The sequence below is a fragment of the Alligator sinensis genome, unplaced genomic scaffold (assembly GCF_000455745.1).
Source record: "Alligator sinensis unplaced genomic scaffold, ASM45574v1 scaffold45_1, whole genome shotgun sequence".
Taxonomy (NCBI): domain Eukaryota; kingdom Metazoa; phylum Chordata; order Crocodylia; family Alligatoridae; genus Alligator; species Alligator sinensis.
Genome location: NW_005842267.1, coordinates 1,302,000 through 1,318,793, shown reverse-complemented (window position 1 = coordinate 1,318,793; position 16,794 = coordinate 1,302,000). Strand labels below are relative to the sequence as shown.

General features: G+C 40.6%; 1 protein-coding gene across 1 annotated transcript in view; it reads left to right on the top strand.

Moving 5' to 3' along the window:
- DGKB (diacylglycerol kinase beta) overlaps positions 1 to 16,794 on the top strand; it is a gene marked incomplete at its 5' end in the record, with an annotated part of 469,550 nt that overhangs the window by 440,192 nt on the left and 12,564 nt on the right. Inside the window, 2 exons of the mRNA XM_014521864.2 lie at positions 9,866 to 9,986; positions 13,509 to 13,569. Coding sequence (XP_014377350.1) covers positions 9,866 to 9,986; positions 13,509 to 13,569 — 182 coding nt within the window. The remainder of the gene's footprint in view (positions 1 to 9,865; positions 9,987 to 13,508; positions 13,570 to 16,794) is intronic.

The following is a 16,794-nucleotide window of genomic DNA, read 5'->3' as shown; positions in this document are numbered from 1 at the left end:
ATTCCTGTATGGGGGGGAAAAACAGTTTGCTCTTCAATAAAAGAGCCAGTAATGGAAGGATTGCAACCTGTCTTTTACCATTGCAAAATCCAGAGCCAGATGTAGAATATAAATACTCTAATGGAACATAGGGAGCTAGGAGCATAGGAGATAATCTGATGCATGCAGATGCTAGCAGTCAAGATTACTCAAGCTGTACTGAAATTTCCTTTGCACCTGGCACTGGAGGTGTTAGCCATGCCAGTTCAGTCCCCCAACACAGATGTTCTTGTTGTACCACTTAGCATGTGGAAACATTTAGGTTTCTGTTTAGCTCGGCATAGTACACATAAATACTGTAATCCAAAGACCACCCATTTATTAGTGCACCTGCATCTTCCATTTTCTTTAATTCTGTTCATGCATTGCAACCCTCTTGTGCTTTGGAACCTAATGCAGAGAACTAGGATAGAGGAACAAAAGGCTAAAATATTTATTTAATAGTACTGTGACTGTCTTATGATGTCAAAAGAAACTGCATATTCAAAAGATTACCGATTATTTGTGCATACAACTTAAGTCTAAATTTGCAGAGGTCTTCATTTTGTAAATGTCTATGTATTGGCATCACATATATTTATTCATTTAGCTTTCTAGCCTGTGGTCTAGGCTACTGTGATATTAACCCAATTAACTAAAGCACTTAAGCCTGTGTTTATCTTGAAACACCTGCATACTTTTTTCTCAAGTCAGTGAAGTCAAGTATATACTTACAATTTTGCAGGTAAGGGACTCTAAAAATTATGTTACTTTTTAAATGACTCTACAAAAATAAATCTCCTCAAGTATTAGCAAAAAATCTTTCCTAGTTAGTGGCTACCACTAAAAACAATAATTTCATTTTTACTTTGTTAAATTTCTGGGACTTAACAAATACTACAAAAAATACCCACACGTGAACTCCAGGTACCCTAATAACAATTAAATTTAGTCATTAAAATATCACCCATAGTCCCACACAATAGAAAAAATAGCATAGTAGCTGGAAAACTAAGGTGCATGGGAGCATGTCCCAGCATGCTCCACCTAAAACCCATGTCCTCAACTCACGTGAGAAGCCCTCTCAGATACCTTTCTGCAATGAAAGATAATACTCCTGTATATGTTCCATTGCAATATAGCCCATAATACTCAGAGAAAAGCGGAAAAAATGCAAACAGAGCAAGTTATTGGAGAGAATTAATATTTTAAAATAGTAATGATGAAGCCCTACAATGATGGAAGTGAGTAACCAGAAAGGCAATTCTTCACATGGATTTAATCAGAATAGCTGTTCAGGAAGTATTGGATACTGTTCTTCTATAATTCCAGATGTAAACAGAACAAGAGTACCTGATTCTGTTTTAGCTTAATCCATTTGGGGAGTGGATAGAATGCATATATAACATTAAAAGGACTTGACCTGTTGTTCCTTTTCCCCATTTGTGTTTTGTCTCCCTTAATATAAATGAGAATCAGATTTTTGGGGCCAGATACTGTCATATCTATCTTATTGTGCTTGGAGCTTATCTATATTGAGTCAGTGCCGGGTCTTGTGGATCATGGATTTGAGTATGCCCTGCCTATCCAAGTCTGCTCTAGAACCAGAAGTCTTCCACTGAGCCTGCTCTGGGAGTGACCTCAGCACCTGCCCTTGGGCCTCAGTTCCTCAAGGTACTGAGAGCAGAAGCTATGGACAAATCTAGGGCTGCCTCATTGGAGAATTTCAGACTTTAAGATATATCAGCAGATGCAGGTGATGTAGCATGACCAGCACGTTCTCCCTTAGACCAAGATGCAACAAGTTTGTACGTAGGTGATCGAGTGCACTTTGTATGTAACGTCCAGGTTGTAACCATATTGGTCTAGAGGAAAAAGAGTCCTGATCAATACAAAGCAATCAGGTCTAGGATCCTGATTGCTTTGTATCTAATGCATAGAATAGGATCTGGCCTTTAGCCTTTTCTGGGTGCTCTGTCTTGCATCTGGATACTAGTTCAGATCCCAGTAACAGTGAAACTGTACAAACACTGAGTAAGAAGTGATGATGCCCAGAAGGCTTGTACAGCCTGTACTGAAGTCTGCACTGCCACACATTCACTGTTATCAGTACCCAAGCTGTCTAAATAAGAGCTATATTAAATATCTTTCCAAGTGCTCTTGTGACACTGCAGTGTAGACATAACTTAAAATATTTATTTATATGGATGTTTCAGACCAGGGACAATGCATAGGCAGTGCATGTGCACCCCCTGAGTGTGGCGATGCACCCCCTACAAAAAGGTGCTGCTGACACTGTCAGCAGCACCTGCAGGCAGTTGCCACTCACCACCTCGCCACCAACATTGCCAGCGGCATCTGCAGGTAGTCCGCCATCGCCACTGGCCGCCACCACCACCACTGCCAGCAGCATCTGTGTGTGGTCGCCGACCCCCGGTCAGCGCTTACCACCCCACCGCCGACAGAGCCAGCAGTGTGTACAGGAACTCCTGCTTACCGCTGCCACACTCCCGCTGCTGCTGTGCCCCGTCCCTCTCTCCCTCTCTCCCCCACCCCCCACCCCAGCTGCCAGGGGCATGTATCGTTCATGTTTCAGACCACCAGAAATGGCTAAATGTTCTGAACTGTGGAAAATTTCAGGACTATGTCATGGGTGGCTTCCAAAATATTTTCAAGTGGAAATCTTTTGAAGTAGAAGGCAACTATCTAAAGTACACAGATTTTCTGAGGGAGACTGCTTCAGAAATTGCTGTTGTTCCGAGTCAGATGAAATCCACTCCATTCATACATTACAGAGCCAGAGATTATAGAATGTAAATGTAACAGGACATACATGGGAATGAGACCTATGAATGAGCTGTGTGCCAAAGGGATGGGAGTCCTTAGATTCTCCGGGGCTTCTAGGCCATGTGCCTGCTCTTGACAAAAATCCTAGCCCATTGAAATCAATGTGAGTTTTGTTATTGATATCAATAGAGTCAAGATTCACCCGGAGAAAAACTCCTTTCTCTGAGGGGAAAATGCAACACTAACTACATTAGAACATTTTGTTCCCCCGAAGAAGGGGAATATTTATCCCCCTGTCTAGTACTCTTAGAAATGTACAGATCAAAACTGGTTTACATTGATCAAATTTCTACAGGTCCATCAATATTATTGTATCTTTCCTTTCTAAACAGTGGCATTTTTATAGGCTAATCAAATATACAGTATTACTAGGAGCCATTTGAAGTGAATGCCAGAACTACATAGAAGTAATCTGAGAATTAGATCTATTTTTGTTAGTTGAAACAATCTTGACTTGCTCATATTGTATTGTACCTGATACCCAGTAATCTGATAGTACCAATACAAACAGAAAGATATCCGGTTTGAAGTTCTTAAATATCTGTTAAAAGTGGCGAGCAGTCCAAGCACATTAAAATTCCATTTTCCCCTACAAGTGTTTGCTGCCGATGACCCCCACTGATCTTAAATATATTTCTGTATCTGTAACTGAATAGAGGTTTTCCGTACAGCATGTTCTAATGGTACTCTGGCCTTTAGCCAACAAGCCACTGAATAAGGCTATTTTTAAAATACAGAAACTGGGAACAGCTGCAGCAATCAAATTTGATAAAAACAGAGGAACTTTGCTTTTTTTACAATTTGTCCAAGTTTAGACTCCTTTCATAGAACGGCTTTTGTTCTGTTGGATGAAGAGGGTAGAAGAGTAACACAGTGAAACCCTTTTGAAAAAATAACTTTTAAAAGAATACAGATTAAAATAATAGGGGGTTTTTGGTGCAGCAATATGTTCAAGACAATTGTACCTCAAACTATTAAAAGAATAAATCTCTAAAAAGAATACATTTGGCCTTCTAAGCTGTGCCATAAAAGGCTTTTCCATAATGATCTCCTGAAGAGGAAGACGAAACCTCTTGTTTCAAAATGTTAGAAATCTGAACATTGGTCTTGGGAGCAGTTGTTGGATTGGGGAGTGATTTGATTTGAATGCTTCATTTCTTTTTCCCTTTTTTCCCCCCAGTGTTAATCAAGAATGTATCTGTTAAGGGGGGAGGGAAGGGTTCATGTAAGGAAAAAGTTTTACAAAGACCTTTTGTGCATGTTAAAATGTTTCACAAAATATTTAATTATAAGGAGTTACTCATCCTTGTTCCCCTGCTAGTTTTAAGTAAGCTCACAATTGCATGCTAAATGAAAGTCAGGAGATGATTTTGTACTGCAAATTCAATCTGCGGTAGGAGGCTGTTAAGAGATTCCATTTGAGGAGTGAGTCTGTGTGCTAAGCTTATGCAAGACAGAAAATACTGGGTGATAATGTTGTCCCACTGAAATCAGTGGAAATTTTTGCCATTTTTTTTTCAGTAGTCACACTTTCATTCATTTTGTTCTTTTTAATCACTTCCAAATTACTTAAATTCAAAACCCTATCCCACTAAGCTGCTTCGGTGTACACCAGTTCAAATTGGTTAGAAAGAAATATAATTTTCCTTTGTCTTTTCTCTTCTTCTTTGTATCTATATAGGTATGTGTATCCATATATAAAATATTCTTGTACTGGCACCTATCATTGTCGCAACTAAGTATCTCTTAAAGGTAAAAATCACAATAGGACAACTTATATTATTCAAGATCTTTTTCTTTCCTTTTTTAATATCTAAGTATAAGGGAGAGTGGGTGTTACTTCAGGAAGTCTTAAGCTAGGTATTGGGCTTAGAATCAATATGTGTATGACATACAGCAAGGCTATCCAACTTCTAAGCAGCCAGGACCACACCAGTGGGGGGCCACATTTCATGTGGGCCATGGGCCCCCCAGGCCACACACCACATGCATGTGCAGGCCTCACCTTCGGTTGCCCAGCTGTGGGCTCCACCTCACCACACTGTTGTGGGCTCCACTGCACCATACCACATGACTGCTCCAGGCCAATGGCTCCTCTGGCACTGCAGACTTTGCCATGTTTCCCAACCCCAGCCTCTGAGGCAAGGCTATGCAGCAGAAGCCCAAGGATGTAGAAGGAGCTCTGAGCCCTTAGCTACTGTTTAAGCCAGAGCAATAAGGGCAACAGCAGCCAGATGGGAGTCCAGAGGACACATATTAACCCCTTGTGGGCTGCACGTGACCCACAGGCCAGAAGCTGGACAGCCCTAACAGACAAGATACTGCATCATGCATATGCACTAGAACCAGAACTGCAGCACACAGAATAAAAGTGTGTCAGATGCTGGAGACATGCATGTTGTATAGAACTTTACTCACATAGGTAGTCCCATGAAGTCACTACTCAGAGGAAGGATAGTTTTGATAATTCACTTGGGTTTCAGAAGAACTGAATTCAGATCCTTTATCTGTCACAAACTTCATGTGTGACCTTGTTTAATAAGTTCATGATTCTGCAGAGACTTACTCATAATGTACTCTGACTAACTTCACAGACTACTCATGATGTGAAAAGCTTTACACACACACACGCGCGCGCGCACACGCGCACACACACAGATTTTACAGGATCAGAGCTGTGATCTATGTATCATTTCTCCCTCTATAAAACTGAAGTAATAATACTTCCTTCCTCTGACCTTTTCTTTGTCTTATCTATTTAGATTATAAACTCCTGGAGGCAAGGTCTGTCTCCCTCTATTTTTACTGCATAGCTAATACAAGCGGGCCCTGATTTCAGCTGGGCTTCAAGTTTCAATTACAATATAAATTATAATATGTACTATGGTATATTTCTCTGATTCCTGCTAGCCCTTGCTTTTTTTAAATCTTCAGATTGCACAGTTTACTGTGATTTTGCTAATTTATTTTAACCAAGTAATCTAGCAACTGTTTGTCTTAAAGCATGCAAAGTCTATGATTTAAGCATATATTTAGTACTTTATACAACAGCAGTTCCTATCTCTGCATATAAGAGTGACCCTACATTCCTGCATAATGGAAAATTGTATTTTTAATACATGCACTGTTCCGAGCAGATACTATAGCATTCATGTGGTGCAGAGCATTGAACTCAGCAGGTTTTCAAGGGCTTTCTGGCAACACACCAGTTTTCAAACTCTTATCCTGTATTTTAACTGGAACCAAAAAAATTTCCAGCATGATGATTACCAGGGTTTAATTACATTTAGTCAGCCATGTAGTCCTTTCTCTCTGAAGACAAAGTGCCGCCAGAGACAGATTTACCACTGACCAACAGTGTTTTTATGCAAATGTGCCTGAGTAAGTACAGTAACCCCAAATTATAATAGAGTCTTTCAATCTCTTGCCAGGACAGCAATATTTATATATTTCAGAGATAAATTGGATATCAAAACAGTTCCATTACAGAAGGAAAGTTCTCTATGTAAATCACTGTTTCTAATCACACTGTATTTCTCCCCACCCCCTACCCTCCTTTGCTTTCCTTGTCTTAACTTCATACATGAATTCCAAATGTATTATTGTATTGCACATTCACTTTATATATTGAAGTGTGTATTTAGTGCAAAGATAAGAGGCAATATAAACTTTGCACTGAAAAGCTTTAAGGTTTCCAAGTGTGTTTCTTCTGGGGTTGGGAAAGTACTGTAAAGGGCTCAAATTCATGCATGGTGTTTTGTCAACTACTAGCGCAAGTTTTCATTTGTGCTCCTCCCCTCCACTTGCCTGAGAGGAGGAAGTAGACTGGTAATATCCCTAGTGACTTTATCCCCCCATCAGGAATGAGTGCACAGGGTCAGATGCGCCTCTGCATGCTAGTCAGAATCTGCTAACATCAGCACTCGCTCATGAGAGCTGGCTTTGTTTACTGATGGTGCTAATATGAGGAGACACGTGAAGTAGTTTGGTTTATGGAAGAGGGCAGGAGAGGCATGGTGCTGTGAAAACATTCCCACACAATCTAATGGCTCATTCAAATAGAAAACAAGTGAGAGCCTTCAGTTCTTTTACAATACTTAAAGTAGATCAAACTAACTCAAGAACCCAAAGGCAGCAGTCAAAAATCACTTTTCTAATGCACTGATCGCAAGGTACTCTCCAGGGCCGATTAGCTGTTAGAGCTCAGATCACATTTATGCATCTCAATGAAACAGCCTGATTTTAACAATACCTAGCAGTTGTAGTTGTTCTCACTGGGAAGTGCTGGATGCTAAACTCTTTTGAAAGTCTGATCTTCAACTTCTAAGTATTGGATAAAATTGATTATAGCAGATGAAGGATATATATAAGGTATAAAACGTGTCAGATAACTGTACATCAGAAAGTAACAAGTGATTAGTTTAAGATTGCTACTAAAAATATTCCTGTTTGGCCCGAAGTTCCTCCCATTTGTAGATGACTGTCTCATTACAAGCGTGAACATTTTGAAGTGGCCTCACTTTTCAAAGGTCAAAACCAGTGTTCCCGTGTTTATCAAACCACAATTTTTGGATGTAGGTAGTGTGGATCAAGGGGCAGGATTTTGTCCTTAGTTACCTGCTGTCACTGGCACGAGCATCTCTGTAACTGAAAAATGATGCATCACATTTATGTCACTGCAAATGTCACTATCTTGAATCTTGCATATGTTGCATGAGCTGTCAGTAAAAAAAAAAAAAAAAATCTGTTCTTAATTATTCTCCCATTATTTAAAAAATAATTTTAATCACCTAGTAATGGACCTATGATGTTAATTTATCCAGATTTAATACATGATTTAATACATTTATAAAATGTTGTATGCTTTTACTATCTAAGACATTTTGTCTTTTAAACCTCTGGGGATATCAATGAAAATGGAATATGTTTAAGCTTGATTTATGATTGGATATACATATGAGTAACTTCAGTGTTAAGAGAATATTATATTTTTAACAAAGCAGGCAATAGAAAACTATAAATACAAAGTTATACTTATGCTTTTTAAAATAAGAAAACAAATGAATATGAAAATGCTTTTGTCTGGGGTGTTTTAGACAGAAGTGATACTGCCCAACAGCATTGGACAACATGACTTCTTGAGGTCTTTTTCAGAACTTTTTTCTATGATTCTATTGAAAAATCCAACAGAGCTGCTATATTTTGGTCTATTCTCTATTCTAATATTTTAAAATAATAAAGATTGTGTTTGTTGTTGCACTGTCATTGTATGAAACTAATTTCACTCTGAAAAAAAACAGCAAGGACATAGAGAAAAAGGAGAGAATAAAATGAAGGTACTTTCCAGCAATAATCTTTCTGACTGAAAAGGAATAATCTGGACCATGTACTAAAGAAACTGTATTCTAATTCTTCACCAAATTTCCCCCTTGGTACACAGGTTTCAGTAAATTACCTCAATCTAAATCCCAAAGAAGTTAAAGATTCCTTCTGAAACTTTAGAACAGCGCTTTAGTTACAAAACTTATCATGAATTCCACCAACATTAATGGTTGAAGAGTTAAAACATACAAATAATAATGTTCTCTCCTTTCCTTTGGCAATGTCATAAAGATGACCTCTCAGATTTTAACTTTTTTTCTACTTCACTAGCTAGACTATCACATGGTAGCATGGATATTAACAGGCAGTTTATAAAATAAGGGACATTGAAGCATAATATACAACTGAAAGAAAATGTTTCTATTCCCTGTCCATCTGTTCTTGGCAACATACATTTCAACTGGAACTTGTAAAACATTTTGCACAAAGCAAAGCAAGTGGGATCCAAATAGGATTTTGCTAACTTGGGTTGCATCACAAACTAGTCTCAAATATGAATATTGATATTCATGGTTACAGACCCTTTTTGCATCCTAAACTGTGTCTACAGATTCCTTGAAGTCAAGTCAAGAAGTGTTTATTTCACTTTCAATAGTGTATTAAATTAAATTTTAGAAAGTTAAGTAACAAGGATGTCACATGCATATTTTAATCTCTCTCTCTCTCTCTCTCTCTCTCTCTCTCTCTCTCTATATATATACACACACACATGCTCATACACACACGCATGTATACAGTGTATATAGTGTGTGTGTGTGTATAAATCTGGCATTTCCTTTCTTTTTCAACTATATAGATAGTTCTTTTTCAGCTATATATATAGTTGAAAAAGAAAGAAAATACCAAATTATATATATATACATACACACACATGTTGTATGTGTATACATATATAGTGTGTGTGCGTATATATATAGTTGAAAAAGAAATACCAAATTAATAATTATCTATGCAACTTCAATTTTGCTCCATTTTATATCTAACTTGTGCGTTCCATGTAAGACAAGAGTCTCATAAAAATTACAAGTTATCATGTAATTAAACACTGTATTATGATGCTACAGATAAGGGGTCAAATTAAAGTTGTAGAAGGCCACCTGAATGGAATTTAATGAGACAAGAATAAGGCAGTTCTCTAGCTCAAGGCCTTTTCCTCTACCAAATTTCAGAGACCTGCTGCAAACAGTAGAGTTGACACAACTTCTCAAAAAAGATTAAAAGAATCTTTTATAACGGTATGTGCTACGGTATTGAAATAGGAGTCATGTCCAGTTCCTCACATAATAATATAATCAGTATTATAGGTATATAATAAAATACCCTTTAATATTATAATAAACCATGGACAATTCTTATTTGATTTCAGATTTTTTTTTTTTTGGTAGGTTGTTTTGGATGACTTGCAAGTGAATCTAATTTTACTAGGCCTTAATGCTGTAACTAACTTCTAGTGAATTTAGGTAATGTTGTCACACTTTTTCCCCCCCAGTACTTCTCATCTGATGTCACTATCACAGTCATTTTTGCTATTGATACCTATCTGTCATGTTACTTCAATATTTATTTCTAGATGAAGTATCAGTATTTTCCTAAACAGCAGTGTGTTGCATTGTTTCAGATCTGAGTGATCAGCTGATGGAAGTGGTTGGTCTGGAAGGAGCTATGGAAATGGGTCAGATATATACAGGACTGAAAAGTGCTGGAAGGCGGCTAGCCCAGTGTTCATCTGTTGTTATCAGGTATAATATTTATTCTGCCTAGCATATTGCAATAACACATTCATGTTTTATATGCCATTTGTTCATTATATTTGTATTCTAACAACCACATTCATATCTTTTGGTTAAAAGCAATTATTTGCTACATATTAAATGAAAGCTACATACTACATGCACAGGAAAACCTGTCAAAGGTAGATGGTTAATGATTCCATGTGTCCATGAAGTTTCCTTTCTTTCAAACATATCAAAAAGAGACCAGACAAATTCTTAACGTTAGTCTTTACATGGTATTTTCAGCTTTTACTTCATTGTGAAAGGAAGCTTGGCCAATAGTTAGACCAAAGGATGGCAATTTAAAACTCATGGGTTTCATTATTAACACAATCTTTGTGTAACTTGAGTCATACAGCTTATCTTTGGCGTATTTTATGCCATATATAATTAGTATCTTCATATAATCAGTATCTTAATACTTCTGTATATGTATAATCAGTATCTTAATACATTCTTCACCAGACTTAGCAGTTTTGATTAGTGTTTGTAAAGGACTTTGTGATACTCAGAACTCAAAATCCTTAATTTTAATGTATGTATTTATTGAACAATGACAGGTCAGTGTTAATAAAGGTACTGGTATATTATAGCCATGAAATAACAGGACAGGCTAATTTGGCTGTGACTTTATTTCCTGAGCTAAAAGTGAACATGGTTTTCATTGGTAAAAGTAAGTGCTGAGTACAACCAAGGAAGACCTATACGTTCAATTTATGAAATATTACAAGAGCAGAAATTGCAAAGTCTTTCACTTATGGAATATGGGTGTGTGTAGATGAAATGGGGGCCCTAAATTGAAGTGGTGGGTTTTAAAAAACACTGCTTCAATTTAGGGCCGATTAAACCCTCATGTCATGCACACGCCCCGCTGATTTACCTGCCTCTCTGATGGGGAGGGGAGGGTGAGCTGCCCGTGGGTGGAGCAGTCCCTGGGCTGCAGGCAAGGTTGGTGCTTCCCTCCGCGGCGGCAGCGGGACCCCCAGATGACACCTGCCTGCAGTCACCTGGCTTGGGCTGTCCCAGGGGGCACAGCAGCCTGGAGGGAAGCACCAGGCCCCCACGCAGCTCATGCAGGCTCCAGGGAGGGGGGAAAAAAAAGATCAGCTCACTGCTTTTCTTGGGCGGAGACGCTGCTGCCAGGCTGCCTGCAATGCTTCCTGCAGAGCTTCACAGAGCCTGGTGCCTCGCTTTGCAGCTGTAGGGGCAGCTTTAGTTTTAGTTTTAGTTTGCAGTGCCCCAAGTCATTTAAGGTGCATCATGCTGCCGAATTTCCTACAGCGGGTGGAATTAATGCACAATACGCCACCGAGGTGTGCAAACACTGACACCATTAAAGCGATGCAAAAGCATTTAGTCCGCTTTAAAGTGTCGTGCACACATGCCCCTCATTTTATCTACACACGGCCCATGTCGCACCCTTCCTCGTCCCATGCCAGAAAAGACTGCATGAGAAAAGGCCATGTAAGCCTTTAAGAAAAGAAGATGGAATTTTTTCAAATGACTGGGGTTTGTGTATGTTTGTGTATATTGTTTTTAAAGCATGATGCCCAAAGTGAATACCACATCAGAGCCCCTGGATTAGAAGGCTAAACAGTCTCATTTCCAGTTCTTAAAAGGAAAGCTTCTGTGAACAATCAAATCAGTTCCCTGAAGTACTGTTATGCGACTACAAGTAGGGTAACCAGAACTAGACGCAGGTTTTATGATAATCATTTCTTCTGTCATAAAAAAATATGTTGGTGTGGCTGACAGAACGTTTTTGTTTCCTTCATCACTGTTGGTCTGAAATTGTTACAGGTAGCATGGGATTCTCTTTATTATTATTTATTAGTTGTACTGTAGTAGCATGTAGGAGCCCTAGTACCACTGCACTAGCCCCTATGCAAACTCATGGGAAAAAGGCAGTCCTTGAAATCAAGTTTATCCCTAAAGTTCTGACATAATTAACTCTGAATTCACAAGCTTCAGTGTCCTCTCTCAGAAAAGAGAAGCCCCATATTTTGAACATGCCAGTATACTTTTGTTCTGAATTATAGAAGTACACTTAAGCCCTGGTTATATGTTACATTCGTAACACTGAATGCACCCTTGTTGTGCTACAAAAAGTGAGTGTACAGCCTTTCAAGCTGTTTGTAGCACTTTAACAATGCTGCAAGTCAGTGGTGCTTCCTGTGGAAAAAATCCACCCAGGGTAGCCATTTCTCACCCTTTGCCCCCCTTTCTCTCTTACCTTTGAGCTTGCAGGCACAGGAAGAGCAGGAAGCAGAGAGCTGGAAAGCCTCATGAAGTGCAAGGCATTTTGGAAGTCGTAGTTCTCCAGAGTGGCAATGGAGTTTCCTGCAGCTGAGGCAAATTTCAACCCCATTTTTTGCCATTGAAACCCATGTCCAAAGGGCAAAAAACAACACTGGTTCTGGCAGCAAGAAATGGGGGTCAGTTCTTCACCAAGCAGCAGTGAACTCCATAGCGACTCTACGAAACTGATTCTCAAAATGTTTTGTACTCTGGGACACACATTGCCTGGACTGGCTGCTTTCTAGAGCCAGAAGTGCAGGCAGAGTGAGGCAGTCAGTAGCCCAGGGATGAGGCACCTCCTTTACCTGCCTCCCCACTTGTCCTTCTGGCACCCCTCCCCTTAGGCCAATAGTTTTCAAACTTCCAAGTTGCAGGACCCTTTCATATTACTTCTGCTGCTGAACCCCTATCCCTAGCTCTGGGCCATATGAGCTGATGTGGAACCAGGCAACCAGACCTAGTAATGATGGCATACCACTTTCCAGCCCACTGCACCATTACCCCCAATCTCTTTGCAGAACCCCTGATGACGTATTGTGGAACCTCAGTGTTTTGCAGAACAAAGGGGAGGGAGAGCTGTCAGGGAGCCCTTCTGCAACCCTGCTGAAGCTTTGCTTGTTGCTATAGCTGTGCCCAAACCTGGGTAGCCACAGCTCTGAGAAGCTCCCATGGGGGCTGCAGAGCTGATAACTGGAAACAGGCAACTGCGGGCTCTGCCAGATGAGCATTGATAGCCTTCCATGGCAGGGGAGAGGGCAGGCTATCAGTTATCAGGCTCCACTATGGGGTAGGGGGACCCAAGGAGCAGCCCCCTATTACCTGCTGGCTGGTGAATTTGTAGTTCTCCAGGCAGGGGGACTGTACCCCCATAGCACTTCCAATGATGAGACACTTCCTAGTATGACAGAGTAACGTTTGTCCAAACCACTAGGTTTGTCTGCAACACACTATGCATATACATTACATATGTCAGAGGAAAGCCAAGCTCTCTATTTTGTAAAAACATAAAGTCACATACATATACTTAATGACTGAAATTTTTGATGATACTAGTGGAAATTGAGTGCACAGCTGAGGACAACCTTGTAATTGCCTGAGTCTGTAATGGCGTCATGTATCTGTGTTCACAATGCAAATTTTCTGAATTTTGTCCAGGCACACTTCTTAATAAAATTTAATGTTTTTCCTTAGGACCAGCAAATCTCTGCCTATGCAGATTGATGGGGAGCCATGGATGCAGACTCCTTGTACAGTAAGTATGTTAGTATTTGCCATATGTCATGGAGCTGGTTTTCAAACAAACTTTGATGGAAAGGAAATATTTTTTCTTGACAAAATTGACAAACATCTCAAAACTTATTTTTTTTCAACCAGCTCTAATAAACAAACTTTCATTTCAGCTTTTCTTAAATGGTAGGCAAAGAGACAACTGAAGGCATCACTGTTGACTTAGCTTTTTCCTCATCAGTTTCTTCATATGTAGATAGAATTCACACCCACTCTCACATGAACACAAAGAAACAAAAAACCTGTAATTTAATCATGCTATTTCTTCTACAAGCTGAGATGGTAGGAAAAAAAAGACAGCTTGTTATTGTACTGCTTATTTTAAATACTTGAGAAATGCTCAGATACCGCAATGAAGAGCAAGCCATATAAACAGATAGATGCATGAAGCCAGAACAGTGGGGAACCTCATGAAATTTAGAACAAAATATTTTGGAGTTAAGGGATAGCAAATTACCTTGTGCAGTGATAGCTGGATGATTTAAAAAGCAACAATATGGCAGTCTGCACTTACACATGCAGAACAGAACCTGGGTTTTTCCACTCACTGGACTTGGAGAAGGACCGGGATAATCCATGGAAGGGGTTGTTGCCTGCATATTTTTTTACAAAATCCCATCTTAATGAACTATGATGCCATACACATGACCATCATGTGCATACAGCATAGGGTGACTTGCAGGTTGTGCATCTCTGTGCTGTCATCCTGTGACTCTGCCCAAAATCCAGTCTTTGTTAATGTTATCCAGACACTGTTCTTAATACAATTAAATATTTTGCTTTCAGGCTTGTAAGTCTATACAGTTTAAGAAAGAGAATCATGGATGCAGAACCAGGTCTGATATTTAAAATTCCAATGTGAGAAAATAGTAAATTATCAAGGATAATTATTGCTATCTAGTAAAAATACCCTTACAGAAACTGCACATGGTCTTGGGCTCAGCCCCTTCCCAGATTTATGCTGTTATTTTTTAAAGAAATTACTCTGTGTCCTACAAAAGCATGCTATGGAATATATTCATTTCCTTTTATAAATAAATGATGTATATAAGCTGTTTATTTCTTGAAGGCAAATAGTAGTGGCAGCAAAAGTGGACCTCAGTGAATCTCTCTGAATTTAGTTACAGAATCATTATAATGATTGTATTTTATTTAATTTTATTTTATATTACACAAAATATATCCCTTTTTTCTTCTCTGGAAAGGGTGAGGAGCTTTGTGTTTACTGATGTTGCTACTATTGCTCCTCACATTGTAATGAGCTTATCTGATCTCATTTTCTATATCCCATGCACAAAAATGATTTGTGCAAAAAACAGAAAGATAAAACAATAATGATGACAAACATAAGAAATCTTAATAGAATTTATCCTGGAATAGGTGCTAAGGAAACAGGGGCATTTACTCTCCACAGGGGGCACTTAGGACAGATAGAGTTGTGGAGGGAATTCTGCCCCTTCCCTTTCATAAACCTGGGATGACCCAGATCTGTTCAGTGACAGGGAGCCACTAGTACTGCTGCTTGAATATTTTAGGGGCAGTCTCTTAGAGTTTTCAAGCAACAGAGTCCCCACAGGGCTTCCTTGCAGATTACCACTTCATGGGCTACCAGGGAGCCAGTGCTCTCCCTGCCTCCCTTCCTTCTCCTTGGAGTGGGGGAAGGCAGAGGACTGAGATACTGGTGGTCCTCTGGACCTGAGAGAAGTATACATGCATTCAAGCTGGCATGAGAGAAAAGAGATCTTCCTGGTTGGAATTGCTCTCATATTTTTTGTGGAAAAGCCAGTTCTTTTCCATGAAAAACCTCTTGAATGCCCATATGCTAGCTTTTGGTGCCAGGAGAAAGGCATTTCTCCTGGCACAAATGTAATGCCTGCCCATAGCTTCAGCAACTAGAGCAATCACCCAAGATGCGAGAGATTTGGGTTTAATTCTTCCTCTGCTGATTCAAACCCCATACCCCAGAGAATGCCAGATACGCTGTTCTCAGACTCCCTCTTTCCAGCTCAGTGCCCTGATTACTGAGCTAAAGGGTTATGCTTCATGGTACTTCCTGGCTGTGGCCTAACAAATATTTATTTTAGAAATTATAAGATTAAATGTTTATTTTAAATATTTTAGAAGTAGAATAGTTTCAATAGAAAGGAGTTAAAATACCACTTACCCCTCCATAACTAATTTCTGTATTTAGTAGGGGTGCACCAATAGAGATTTTGGGGGCCGATACCGATAGCTAATATCTAAGGAAGCATATTGGCCAATACCAATCTGATATCCAATACAGCAGCCACCAGGTGGTAAGTCTGGTGTGGTGGAAGGGGAAGAGTTATGGGGGGCAGATCACCTCCCCCTGCGGTGAGGAAGGGGGCGTGAGATTGAGGTGCTGCTCATGGGGTGGGGCAGCTCCCACTGCTGCTTGCACCCTGAGAGAGCGGGGGGGGGCGGGGGATGTGCCCCTGGATCTGTGCAGCATGGGCTGCAGCTGCAGGGTGGAGCTGGTGCTGTAGAGGGATTTTCGTGCTAGGGGTGGGCTCTAGCAGCACTGAGAGGAGGCTGTAGTTATCCCAAGTTTTGCCGCAGCTCTGCTCCCAGCCCCATGTTGCCACCCAGCACCGCCCCGGCTGTACGCCCTGCCTCCACCCAAGTGCCGGGAAAAGCTGTGGCTGTGCTGAGCAGTGACATGGGAATGCAGTGAAATTTGGGATAGCTGCAGCCTCCTCTGAGCGCCACCGGAGCCCACTCCGAGCCCACCCACAGCAAGAAAAGCCCTGCGCAGTGCCGGAGTCGGCTCCACCCTGGAGCTGCAGCCCACGCCATGCAGAACCGGGGGCACACCTCCCCCATGCCCTCCCAGGGTGCCAGCAGTGGCAGGAGCTGCCTCCACCCCATGAGCTGTACCTTCATCTGGTGGTCCCTCCCACCCATCCCAGCTGGGCAGCCCTTGCCCCCTCCCTCACCGTGGGGGGGTGTTGATCAGCCCCACCATGACTCTTCCCTCCCCCCTCCCCTTCCAACTCACCAGCTGGAGGCAGATCTCCATGCTGCTGGCTCTGCTCCATGCTGTGCTGCAGCTGCACAGCACAGGCATTCATCGACAAATTTATCAGCCCCATCAGGCTGATATCCAATGTAGACAATTTTCTTTATATTGGTAGTGATCCGATATCAGACTGATGTATCGGTGCACCTC